We start from the raw sequence: 13631 nt of genomic DNA, 5'->3' as shown, positions 1-13631 counted from the left end.
AGCCCTCTCATTAATTTCGTGTTTGTGTCTGGTCAAGGTGCATCATGTACTTGCATGCAGGTAACAAAAAAATTCAATCATTATGACACCTTTAGTACACACAAAAAATGATCTTAAACATATACTGCATAAGGGAAAATGTTTTTTTATTACAATTTCTTTTGAAGACCTCTTATAGTATGGACTCCACATTATGAAGACAAAATCTTAAAAAAGGAAACATCACAACAAGCCAGTGCAGCGGCTAAATGTTACTAACGTCAGTTGTAAAGGCATTTGTAGTCTTTCATTGCAGTCGTTTGATAAATGATTTTGCCTATTTTGCTCTTTGTGCATTTACAGTATGTTGCTTGTCAACAGTTAAAATCATTTCTTCTGTTCAAAGCCTTTGGATTGCTGAACATTTATTGTCGTCCCCAAACAAAGTTTAAAAAAAAAAAAAAAAAAGGCCAAACAACTCCTTTGAGAAAAAAAGAAACTTTTTTTTTTTTTAGACACAATTTGTTTGACTTTTTGACTGTGTCAGTTCGGTGGTGGCCCATTGGCAGCTAGCGGCGATTGCCTCTCTCAAACATTCGATGAAGCGATGGACGTCGCTGAAGGAGTTGTAGAGAGGGACCGGTGCGATGCGCAACACATCTGGGTGACGCATGTCACACTGGGAAACACAAAAATATAGTACAGGAAACACTCTGTATTAGCAGGTTCTGTGTTCTGACCTTCATACCATGGACTGACAGACTCTAGTGATCTTGTGTTCCAACCTCCAGAATGTCTTTGAATGGTTCTACAGTATCAGTCTTATGGGGGATAAATGAAACATTTTGAATTACATCACATTGCATTTGTTTGATCTGTATTGTTCAGAAGGACTTTCATGTATTTGAAAAAAAAAAATTGGTATAAAGTGAAAAAAGTAAGTGTGTCAGTTTACTTCCTTGATTTCCCTGGTCTGTCTCGATTTAGCCCAAACCTGGGGTCAAGTGGCACACGAGATTTTTTTTAAGTATTTATATTTTCGCTGCTCCTTTGTCCTAAATACATTCTGTTCATTTCTATAATTATGGAAGTTCCTAAATTAATGAGAAATCATGACATTGTGTACGGCTTCACCGTGTTAGCTTGCCTTAAGGTGAGCCATTGTAAAAAAATGTTTTCTCCACTCTCCCCTATTTCAGACATATGAAATGTTCCCCTTTAGTTGAGTTATATTATTTATTTATTTGTTTGTTTGTTTGTTTGTTAGCCAGAAGAAATGCTACATGAAATAAGAGCAAGAAGGGGCAATGAGGATAACCTCACCTAGTTTTATTTATCTTTTGTTATGGGTGTAATTATTTGTACTGTCTTTTGTTGCACTGTAGGCCCCAGTACCATAATTTCAAGCCTCTGTATGTGTTACGCATATTGAAGTCTTGACAATAAAATCACCTTCAAGCTTCAGCAAAAGGGGTCGTTCCCACACAGCGGAGAGAATATATTACTTGTGTGTTAAAGTAACTCTGTTTTAAGGTTTAACATTACAAAAACATCCAAGCTAATTTCCATGAGCCTTAGTCTATTCAATTCACATTATATGTTAGCATTAAGAATTTCCACCAATTGCCGGTGGGTCCAGAACACATCCCCCACTATCAATGGGCGTTGACTCTACTGTAATGTGAAATTAATTCAAGGCCACTCACAACCACACCCCTCTTCTGCAGCTCCTGGAAGACTTTGTCGATGGGCACGGAGAAGCAAAGTGACAGCTGGCAGCCTCTCTGGCTCGGGTCATGGGGCGTGATGATCCGCATGTGAGGTTTGCACAGGTCTTTGGAATCCTTGCTATAGTAGTGGGTAATTAGATACTCTAAGTAGCCTGTTAACAGCACGGACTTCTTGCGTAGCGCCTGCATGCTGGTCTTGTTGAAAACCTGCAAGACATATTATATTATAGTGCTTAGTATGAGGAGCTGCCAGGGAAGCGATTGATGATTACATAGTACTGAAATGCTCTCCTATACACTCGTCAAATGCTCGCACACACGCTTCTCCATCCGTCCATCCATCCATCTAGGGTCACGAGAGTGCTGGAGCCTAACCGAGCTAACTGCAAGCAGGTGGCAGAATACACCCTGAACTGGTTGCTAGCCAATCGCAGGGCACATATGGTCATGCAATCATTTGCGCTCACATCCATAACTATTTACTATTTACTATTTACTCCATTTCAATAGGAGGCATGTTTTGGGGGTGTAGGAACACATCGTAGTCCCAAGAGAAAACCTATGTTGATGCAGGGAGGAATGCAAACTCCTCACGGGGAGGCCAGATTTGAACCCTGATTTCACAGATCTGTGAGGCGGTTGCACTAACCAGTCGTTCACTTTGTTACTCATCCAGTACACTCTACTATAATGCATATTTCAGTGTGTTATACTGTGTCTGATTTTTTTTCTCAGTGCAAGAACATTTCAGTAGTGTGTTTGAGAGCAATTCGGTAGTTTGCATCATTAAAAACAATGTCACTAGTTCATGAATGGTACAGTAGTAATGACATCATTTTGGTAGTTTGTGTGAGAGGTATTCGTCCTGTCTTCTGTGTCTGACTCCCCATTATTGCTAAGACACACACACACACAAATGCAGGAAATGTACAAAATGACTGTGCTATATAACCCCAGTGGACAGCAGTACCTCCAAACTGGCCTGCAGGGGACACACTAGAAGAACAGGCTGGTTAGATAATCTGAAGCCCTTCACTCCAGGCTGGAGCTCCAACACTGCACACACAGACACACACACACACACACACACACACACACGTGTGTTGCTTTATTGTTGTGTCATGACACAGTGACACCACGACACTTGTTATTGCACTCAGGTTCCATAATTGAATAAAAAGTGACATGTATATTTCTCTCATATTTGATGAAATTTTGGAAGTGGGAGTACAATTTGTTGGACTTTTGGCAGAATACTGTGCTCCAGTGAGTACCATTCTAGTTACAATTTGTTATCTTTTCACCTTTGCAAAAATAATCCTTCCACCAGGTAGGTAAAGTAATACACTGTTCATTGATAGATTTTCTCAGCCGCTTATCCTCACGAGGGTCGTGGGAGTGCTGGAGCCAATCCCAGCTTTCATCGGGCAGGAGACGGGGTACACCCTGAACTGGTTGCCAGCCAATCGGAGGGCACATGGAAACATACAACAGTTGCACTCACAATCACACCAATTAATGCATGTTTTTCGGATGTTAGAGGAAACTGGAGTGCTAGGAAAAAAACGCACAAAGGGAATGGAGAGAACATGCAAACTTTACACAGATGGGGCCAAGATTGAACCCCAGTCCTCAGAATTGTGAGTCCAGCGCTCTACAGCGTTGCCACCGTGCCGCAATAGAAATTTAATGAACCAAATTTATCAGATGGTAGCACGGTGAACAACTGGTTACCACATCTGCTTCACAATTCTTAGGATGCGAGTTCAAATCCATCCTCTCCTGTGTAGAGTCTGCATGTTCTTCAGGTGCCTGTGTAGGTTGACAACTGTGAGGAACAGTCGTACACATTTAAAGTGAGTGAATCTCAACTTGTTGGCCTGAAGCACAGGGGACTCACGGTCGAGAATGGAGCAACTTCGCATATAATGTTGTGGAGGGGATGCAGATTAAGGGTAAAGTGAATAATTCCAAACTGGGTTGTGACATCTGCACACAAGGAAAATTTGTTCAAACTAGGAATAAGGAGCCAGATACACGAGCAATATCAGCACTTGAGCTAGTCCATGGCGAGCTAGCTGGCCCTGTTCATCCAGTTGCTAAAGATGGATTCAGATACACGACTATTCAAGTACTATTTGTGCTTTTCCTGAAAGCTAAAAGCGACACTGTAAAAGTGACAGAAAGATTTTTTGCTGATGTTGCTCCTTATGGAAGTGTGAAGTGTCTTAGAACCAACAATGGCACAAAAATCACAGGAAAAGAGTTCTAAACTTTGCTTAACAGGAACAGCATAAAGCACGAGTCCTCTGCACCATATTCGCCCCATCAAAACGGCACGGCGGAGAGAAATTGGCGAACCTTGTTTGACATGGCAAGATGCATGCTCATAGAAAGTAACCTACCAAAAGAGTTGTGGACATACGCTGTAATGACTGCTGCAGCAATACGCAACAGGTGTTTCAATGACAGGATGAAACAAACTCCTTTCTTTATGTCGAGAGCAAAGAAATATTTGGCTTGACGTGTTTTGCGTACAGACATGACAAATAAATTTGACTCGTGATGTGATAAAGGAATTTTTGTGGGATACGCCAAAAATAGTCCATCATATCTCGTCTATTACCAAAACACAAAGAAGGTCATGAAGCATAGGTTGGTCAAGTTTGTTACAAAGAATGTTGTTGAACATGAAACCCAGAATAATCAGACAATAACTTGTGATGATGTTGATAAAAGGAGAGATGAGTCTTCCATGTCAGGTATGACAGACCACAGTGAAAAAGACAGAGAAATTTCTCAGACATAAACCCCTGATGACCAACATATTCAGAGTGAGGGAGGGGTTTATGAGTCTCCATAACCTAAAAGAGATAGGAAACCACCATTGTACCTCTCTGATTATGTATTTGAAATAAGTGACCAAATATTGACAGATAATATAGACTCTTGTTACAGAATGTACGCTGTACCCCAAACATTCAAAGAAGCTATTAGTTCATCCAACTCAGATGTTTGGACTAAAGCTATGAAAGAGGAAATGGATTATCTTAAGGAGAATGAGACATTCACATTCACTCGTCTACCAGAAGGTAAACATGCAGTGGGTGGTAGGTGAGTCTACGCCGTCAAAAATAATGTTGATGAGACAAAGACCTACAAAGCAAGATTTGTTGCTAATGGTTATAACCAAGTTATGGGAGTAGACTACAGGGAAACTCTCTCTCCAACTGTAAATCTGATTTCAAGTCGCGCTTTGATGCAAATGGCAGCAAAACATGATCTTAACATACATCAGATGGACGTTAAGACAGCATATCTACATGCTCCTATTGAGTGTGAACAGTATATTGAACAACCCGAAGGTTTTGAGCAAGACTCAGACAATGGTGAAAAACTGGTGTGTAAGATGAACAAATCACTCATGGTTGAAAGCAATCAAGTAGAAACTGGAACCAGATATTAAGTGACCACTTATCTGAAAATGGTTTTGTGCAAAATCCAGCTGACCATTGCGTATACACTAAACAAACAGGAAATGAGAGTGCAATATTAATAATGTGGGTTGATGACCTTGTCATTCCTGCAACTAACGAAGATTTACTATCAGATGTCAAGAAAACACTGGCTGTGAAGTTCAAAATGAAGGACCTTGGGAAAATCAAACATTTCTTAGGTATTGATTTCGAACAAAGTTCAAAATAGAGAAATTGGTGAAATATCTGTTCGTTGTGTAGAACTACAGACATAAGAATATATGAAAATGTATGTAAGCATTTAAATTATATAAAAGATAAGCCGAACAGTCTGTATAGCAAGAAATCAAGTGGGGGTGTTGACATGTGATCTCATACATCACTGCACTGTTCATTGTAAATGAAATGTAAATGTCAATAAAGATTTTTCTCTTTCCAGTTCCATGGTAACTGAAGTGAGCAGCATGTTTCTTCCTCCGTTGAAAAGACAAAATAACGAAAAGTTATTCCTCGCGAGATGTTTGCACCAACAGTACTCCTGTTTCCTCCCACATCCCCAAAACATACAAGATCGGTTAATTGAAGACTAAATTGCCGGTAGGAGTAAATGTGATTGTGAATCGTTGTTTATCTGCGATTGGCTGGCAACCAGTTCAGGGTGTACCCCACCTTTGGCTGGGATAGCCTTCAGCATACCCTGGACCCTTGTGAGGGTAAGCAGTGTTGAAAATCAAAGGGTGGACATTTCTTAGAATTTACAAGCATTATGCTCCCTCCCACATGGTTGGGGGGTTTAGATCAGTGGATGTAACCAATCTTTGTCAAGCTCCTGACTTGCGCCTCATTGTCGCTAATTATGCCGTCCATTTAAGTTTTGTGTGTTGTATTCTTAGTTGCCAGTATATTGTATAAGACTGCATTAGACTGTGTGAGTACACAAGCTTCTTGTTGTGTATTTGCCTCATTGTGTGTTGCTGTGCCACCACAACCGAGTCTAGATAAGTCCTGTTTTGCCTAGTAGTTATCAGACCTCGTTTTCATGTTTTTGGACCTTGCCTTTTGTCACGTGTTTTTGTGCCTTTGCCTTTATTGGACTGCCTATCTGTGTATGATAAATAAATAAAACCACGCTCAAAATCATGTCACTGCCTCAGAGTCCTGCATTCCCACTACTTTGAGACTTTTGTTGCTAAAGGATATAGAAATAAACTACACTTGACATCTCTAAACATCCATCTTGTAATTGAGTTCATGGTTCTTCAGAGCAACACATACTGTTACGGTTGTGACGCCACAAGATGGCAAAATTGCTTGCAGTTGCAGAAGAAATGTTTTACCATTGTTCATTTGGAAACGTGTTTTCAAATCATGACCCCACCAGCCTGTCAGCCTGCAAGCACACAACAGTTTGACGTGTCACACCAGCAGTGGTTGGGATCGAACTACTAGATTCACAATGTGTGGTTCGAGCGACACAATTCAGATTCAGATCAATTCAGATAGGCATCAAGGCAATTTAAGAGCAAAAAAAATAATACATTGGATTGGGTATCTTCAGAATGTAATCTGAAGAATCAGATATGTATCGGATATCAGCCGATGCAAGAGCAGCAAAAACACACAAGTCAGCTAAACAGTGGCAACGTCTTCCATCTCCACTGTTTATCATATTTTAAAGTGAATACATCATATGATATGAGTTTATGTTATACTCTAATGTGAAAGAGACAGTATAACAGACTTTTCACGTAATTGTGTGACTTTTTTTTTAAATAATTATTTTCATGGGCTTCTTTTTCTTAGTATGGCAGCAGTATGCAATATTTTGTTCTCCTTGGATACTCTTTTTAAAACATTGACACCCATGTCTTCATTGTTGATGATATAAAAGTTTGTATAGGGCCAAACACAACATTGTAGTACTGTACTTACGCAGGTTTGATGGTGCTTTGATGTTTCTCATGGATGAATGCCCCTGCGATCCCACCACAACCAGAGTTTAAATACTGCACAAATATTGACACAGATAGAGAAGACCGCTCATCATACACGATTATGCACTGTGTTGTGTGAATGTTTGTGTCTTCCTGTCAGGTGACCTTGTAAGAGCACCAGCAAGCAAAGTCCACTCCCCACTCGTGCAGTTTCAGGTCAACATTTCCTGCTGCGTGAGCCAGATCGAAGCCCACCAAGCAGCCCTGGCCAACAAAATGTTCTTTTAAGTCCATACAAGTGCATTGGGTGCTAACTATGAGTTTAAAAAAAAAAAAAAGTTCCTCCCACATTTTTCTGGGCGGCCTTGGTTATGGCAGCCATGTTGAAGAGCTGACCGGTGTAGTACTGAACTCCGCTAAGCATCACTAAAGCCACGGAGTCGCCATCTTTCTCGATCAGATTGAGGATGTCCTTTGTTCGCAGCGTCTCCTCCCTCTGTTAATGAAGCCAAGATTTGGTTTTCACCATTTCCCGTGACATAAGATTTCAAATTCTATTATTGGTAGATACATTTAATAGCAATGAAATGCAGGCGCAATTGCGTATATATAGATGATGATGTAATTTTACATTTACTGTATATGGTTTCCACGGCTATAACAGCCTTCTTAGGGAAACCAGAACTAGAAATAGTAAGTTTCACACCCCTGATTTCGTCACATATTTTCTACCTTGTTGATTGCACCTTTCAACCATTTTATTAAATTCTGTCTATATTGTCAATCCTTCGATCAAAACTACAGTACGTATCTTGATTGTCCAATGATGTCCACTGAGTGACAACAATCTTCTCTCGACTGGCTTATGAGTCTTTGCGTGGACATGAAATGTTCAGCGGTCATTTGGATATGCATCGTTGACAGCAAATTGTTCAATTAAATATACAATATTTCAACTGCATCACTCTGCCTCCATCAAACGACAGAAGGGTTTACTCGTGCCATTGGTGAATGCTCCATCTTTTGCAACTAAGAAATATTTGTGACATCATGGTGAAATGGTCTATGGGACATACTGGTCTGGGCTTCAGTAGCACCATGCTCTGCTCGGGGTCAAATCCTCGTAATCGGATCTGAGACTCGACCGCATACTGGTGAGACAGAAATTTGTAAATCAGTCATACTGATTACGTGGACATCATTCAAAGTTAACGTGTGACTCCAACGTGGCAATCAAAATGGCTCACGTAATCCGAAGGGAAGGCTTTGTCTTCCAGAATTATCTTGTGCCGTGCAGCCGTTGGTTGGTAGAAGGAAAGCTACAAAAGCAGAGTAAGAAGTTACTGAGGAGAGCCCTAATTTTTACATCAACCCAATCTTCTGGTCTCGCACCATCAGCAAATGTAAATTGACCGTCAAGCCGTTCATCAGCGCCACCTCTTCTTCTTTCGCCCCTGAAAAAACACACACACACACACACATATAATCTGTTAGCAGAACATTTCACTCAAAGTCAGAACATTCGTACGTTCTGTAGCAAGGGCCTGTATTTGGCCACTTCACGCCATTTTCACTTTAGACGAAAAAAACAGAAAGCAGGCTCAACTCCAACCATTCTCGTTTAGTTTATTTGGAAGGTGACACAGTGTTCTGCTATGATGTCAAAAATTATGTTTTTTTATAACAGTATATTCCAACTACCAAGCTTCTTCTATACAGGTGTTGCTAATAGTAAACTCATTCTACACCCAGCAGGGGAAGCTTCCACTTCTTAAAATGTCATTCTTCTCCATTGTCTCCACACTCTTAAAATAAAAATTGCATCATTCATTCACTCCATTGAACTGCATTTAAGTTTTTAAATACAGTAAACCAGTGGATTTGCCTTTTGGAAACTAAGAATGCTTACGGTTCTACATGAAATTTCTCCCTTGTCCAAAAAGTGATAAATGTTGTAATCCGATTAAAAAACATGTATAAACACTAAAATCCATCCATCCATTTTCTTTGCCGCTTATTCTCACAAGGGTCGCAGGGACGGCTGGAGCCTATCCCAGAGGTCAATGGGCAGGAGGCAGGGTACACGCTGAACTGGCTTCCAGCCAATCGCAGGGCACATAGCGACAAACAGCCACACTCACAATTACACCTAGGGGCAATTTAGAGAGTCTAATATTGCTGCATGTTTTTTGGGGGTTTTTTTGGAATGTGGGAGGAAACTGGAAAGCCCGGAGAAAACCCACACAGGCATGGGGAGAACATGCAAACTCCACACAGGCGGGTCCGGGATTGAACCCGGGACCTCAGAACTGTGAGACTAAAGCTTTACCAGCTGCCCCACCGTGCCGAGCAAATATGAAAATAATAATAAATAAATAAATAATGTGATAAATAAATACTTCTATTTGAGAATGAATGAATGAAAAATATTTTTGCAAATTTGCATGGTTCAATCAAGTAAACAAATTATCGAAGAAGAAAAAAACATAACTTTTAACTGGCCAAACGTTGCCATGACCGTAGAAGCCGATGTAAACAGTATATTACTGATATACTGTATTTAAAGAACTGACTTTGCAAATGGTCAAATCAGACACAAATCTCCACCCATGGGAAGTTTCTTGAAGCGAGGTGGACACCAATAACCTGCATAGTGTCCGGAGTCCCACGTATCTTCATCCCACGAACGCACTCCACAGCCACACCAAGCCTGCTCAGGGTTTACCAATCTGAAACATTCATTGGCGTCTCAACTACATATGGTCGCTCAACGGTTGAATTACCGACAATTTTTCCCATGAGCTTCTCCAGGTGGTTCTCAGCCCAGGCCCATGGTCGTGACCCCTCTATATGTCCGTGTGCACCCCTGACAAACACACACACTTCATCAAACAAAGTTCTCATGGTTTTCATCATTGTGGTCGAAATGAGTTGCTGTACATTTTGGCCCACTTGTCCACCTCCTCCTCCAGGTACTTCTTGACGGTTTTGGGCTGCAGGCCCAACGAGTTGCCCACCAGGTAGATGCAATCTTTGCTGCCATCTACCAGCGACTTGTCCACTGCGGGTTACACCAACGACATCACGCTCACACATTTTGAAATATAGTGGTACGTTGAGATACACGTGGCACGACTAATTCGTTTTCCGGCTATGAACTGTCATTTGACTGAATTTTTGCCTTGACATGCAAGCGCAAACTTGACATACAAGCACAATTTATGCTGGCAGTAGACTCAATTCAACTCACCTGACAATAAGCAGAAGTTTGGCAGATGGAAAAAAATGCAATCAAAAGATGTGCAAGTGTCATGTTTGCTGTGTAGAAATACGTGGTGTACATTTAAAATGAGCAAATGCAACAAAGTGTGCTTGTTGGAGGGAAGCCTGCTAACCTAATGGTAACATGAATGGCAACATTAAAAACTACTTTTATTTGACTTTTTTGGTAGAAATAGCTGATGGTGGGTGGCGCAAAATAGAATCCTTTTCCTCTTTGGCTAAGGCTGGCCCTCAGCAAAAGTATACGTAAGATGACAGCTGAGGACAAGTTTCAATGATTTATTTCCTAATGATTAATCCAGTATTTCACAACTCCTGATATCCATGATATGCCTTTACTTGTTGATTAATACTAATGTTATTACTATTACAATGTTGGTATTTACATTTTTCCCCTCTATTTTGTACTAACCTGACCAAATGTTATCTAAAGATTGTTTCTTTCCTGTGGCTTGCATTGATTCACTTTATTAAATGTTTCTATTTATGTATGCCGTTTCTTGTTTTGCCTCCACACATGTTGGTGTCTGGTATTGTTTATCTTAGTATATGACATTTAAAATATATGCTCAACTCACAGAAAGGTAAATCTGCTATTTTGGGCACTATAAAGTTCTCACGAAGGTGTCTTAACTCATCATCGTCGTCCAACAACGCCGCCACCCGCTCAGAGGTCGGGGGGCAGTTTAGCTTGGTGGCCGCGTCCTCCACTTTTTTTTTTATTTTCAATCGGCCCATTGCTGCTTTTGGGTGAACCTGCACACACAAACACATTTTTATATGAAAAGAATAAATTACAACACATCTTAGTGTTTAGGCACTTTCACAATTATTTCGAAGCGGCTTCATTTCACTGTGAACTTTGCCGGAAGTCCAGCATTGTTTCGTGGGGAAAAAAAACATTAAAACCTAAAATTGGATGTGCAACGTGTCCTCAGTAGTGTAAAACAAGTCTACAATAATAATCCACAATCACACCTATGTTGGAGGTAAATAAATCATATTTTCATTAACACCTGCAGTTGTCGAACGTAACATTACAGCTGTTTCATTACTCACAGGGCGGCACGGTGATTCAGCATTTGCCTCACAATTCTGAGGTCCCATGTTCAATCCCAGAACAGCCTGTGTGGAGTTTGCTTGTTCTCCCCGTGCCCCTGCGTGGGTTTCCTCCGGGCACTCCGGTTTCTTCCCACATTCCAAAAACATGCAACATTATTTTATCAATTGTACACCCTAAAATTGCCCCTAGGTGTGATTGTGAGTGCAACTGTTTGTCTCAATGTGCCCTGCGATTGGCTGGCAACCTGCTCAGGGTGTACCCTGCCTTCTGTCCGTTGACAGCTTGGATAGGCTCCAGCACTCCCCACAACCCTCGTGAGGATAAGCAGCGAAGAAAATGAATGGATAGATGGCATTACTCACATTCCATTTCTTTCACTACCAATCAAGCAAAATAAAAGTGCAATGAAAACATATCAATTGGTAACGGTAAAGTTGTAACTCACAGTTGAGTCGCAGTTGTTCCTCCTTTGCCGGCAGCCAATCATCTGATCCATAGATCAGATCTTTAACCTTTGAAGCATCCCCCCTCCCCCTCAGTTAATCATTGTTTGCTGTGAACTCAAAACTGTCTTGATCGCCTTTCTTTCTTCATGAAATGACCTGCTTCTTATCAATCAAAGGCGTGATATTACATTTCACTATTCCGCCGGTTCCCTTTCAGCGGATCGCTGTAAATAGTAACCAGGAAGTGTTGTGTTCTGAGAGCTAGCAAAGCGAGTTGATGCTCCGTTTTATTGCTATACCGACCATTGAGCAGACAAAATAAAAATAACAATGTACAATGTTCAAGCGTTTGAGCCAGAACACACACAAGGGGAATTCGATGTGTTGGGAGGGACGTGGCGCTGAGGACAAACAATATCAGTCCCATGAAATAGACCGCGGAGATTTGATGCCTTTCTGAGGAGTTGGTTTAGATGTAGAGAATATATAGCAGGTGGCCAGACTGTTTTTTTTAAACATCAAGTTGTACTTTTCAAGCAGCAAAGCTTCTCGCGATCCAGCGTCGGTCGGGTGGAGTCGGAGTGGGAGGAGGAACGCGCGGCTTGCCGTAAATAGTAACCAGGAAGTGTTGTGTTCAGACAGCCAGCAAAGCGAGTTGATGCTCTGTGTTATTACTATACCGACCATTGAGCAAACAAAACAAAAATAACAATGTACAATGTTCAAGCATTTGAGCCAGAACACACACAAGCGGAATTCGACATGTTGGGAGGGACGTGGCGCTGACGACGGACAATAATAGTCCCATGAAATGGACCGCGGAGATTTGATGCTTTTCTGAGGAGTTGGTTTAGAAGTAGAGAATATATATCAGGTGGCCAGAATTTTTTTTTTTTTTTAGCACCAAAGTGTACTTTTCAAGCAGCAAAGCTGGTGGGGGTGGTGGGTGCCTGTTGCACGCGCGGTTCGCCGTAAATAGTAACCAGGAAGTGTTATACGTATATATCCATCCATCCATTTTCTTGGCCGCACGATGGTCGAAGGTGTGCTGGAGCCTATCTCAGCTGTCAACGGGCAGGAGGCAAGTTTACACACACGCAGACATGGGGGAACATACAAATTACACACACAGAAGTCTGGGATTGAACAGCTGCGCCTCATAACGTATGTTGTTGCTTTACCGTACCAGCACGAGAGGCTATAACTTAGCAGCTAATAACCAGTCATGATTAAATGCTTGCAAATTTCCCCGCTGATGAATGAGCCTCAACTGTGACAGCCACAGCCTTATACTGTCAGGATGACCTCACGGAAGGTTAAAGAAGGACAAATTTGGGTGCGTTTCCTCAATTTTGGTGCAGAACAAGTTGGCATCTTGGCTTAGCTCCAACGGATGGTCTGTAATGCTGAGCACCGGCGACGTCAGGGGCGGAGTAAAGGATCTTCCGCATTTGGCTCTTAAAGCTGGCACATATCCAGATTTGGCTTGGATTTCAAATATGTTCTTTATTTCCAATGTTTATTTTCAATTAATATCCAAAATATATGTAATAATAATATTACTTCACATTGGAGGGTTTATTGTACATATGAATTTTGGGGAGAGTCTTCCTTTAAGTTTTGAGTTTGGCCACTGGCATTTGCCAGTTCATTGCCTTGCGTTAGTGTGTTCCATTCACTGTCTGTGGGACTGTCTGCTTCTATGCGTAAGTTAGAGCAAC

The 13631-nt window shown here is 41.3% G+C and overlaps 1 protein-coding gene across 2 annotated transcripts; it reads right to left on the bottom strand.

Moving 5' to 3' along the window:
• Positions 1–336: 336 nt before the first annotated feature.
• Positions 337–11933, bottom strand: kynu (kynureninase). Of its 2 annotated transcripts, none has more exons than XM_061808043.1 (14): positions 11910–11933; positions 10980–11157; positions 10060–10180; positions 9903–9985; positions 8512–8573; positions 8367–8438; positions 8196–8270; positions 7469–7615; positions 7285–7383; positions 7118–7191; positions 6523–6575; positions 2680–2765; positions 1686–1916; positions 337–658 (listed from the first exon to the last, which is right to left on the bottom strand). In XM_061808043.1, the coding sequence occupies exons 2-14, from the start codon at positions 11137–11139 to the stop codon at positions 491–493; spliced, it is 1431 nt and encodes a 476-aa protein (XP_061664027.1). In that variant the 5' UTR covers positions 11140–11157; positions 11910–11933; the 3' UTR covers positions 337–490. The 2 variants fall into 2 exon arrangements, with proteins under 2 accessions (XP_061664027.1, XP_061664025.1); XM_061808041.1 differs by lacking the exon at positions 11910–11933 and adding an exon at positions 11461–11587.
• Between the last annotated feature and the right edge of the window lie 1698 nt (positions 11934–13631).

The sequence above is a fragment of the Syngnathoides biaculeatus genome, chromosome 2, assembly GCF_019802595.1.
Source record: "Syngnathoides biaculeatus isolate LvHL_M chromosome 2, ASM1980259v1, whole genome shotgun sequence".
Lineage (NCBI taxonomy): Eukaryota > Metazoa > Chordata > Actinopteri > Syngnathiformes > Syngnathidae > Syngnathoides > Syngnathoides biaculeatus.
Note: the sequence above shows the minus strand (reverse complement) of the source record. Positions and strands in the feature narration are given on the sequence as shown.

Excerpts from the sequence above, each read along its gene's own strand:
- kynu (XM_061808041.1), bottom strand. The coding sequence starts at position 11,508 with ATGGGACCTCAGAATTGTGAGGCAAATGCTGAATCACCGTGCCGCCCT. Across the intron at positions 11,158-11,460 it reads CTGAATCACCGTGCCGCCCT|GTTCACCCAAAAGCAGCAAT; the intron begins GTGAGTAATGAA and ends TTGTGTGTGCAG. Across the intron at positions 2,766-6,522 it reads ACGTTTCCAAATGAACAATG|TGTTGGAGCTCCAGCCTGGA; the intron begins GTAAAACATTTC and ends CTGTGTGTGCAG.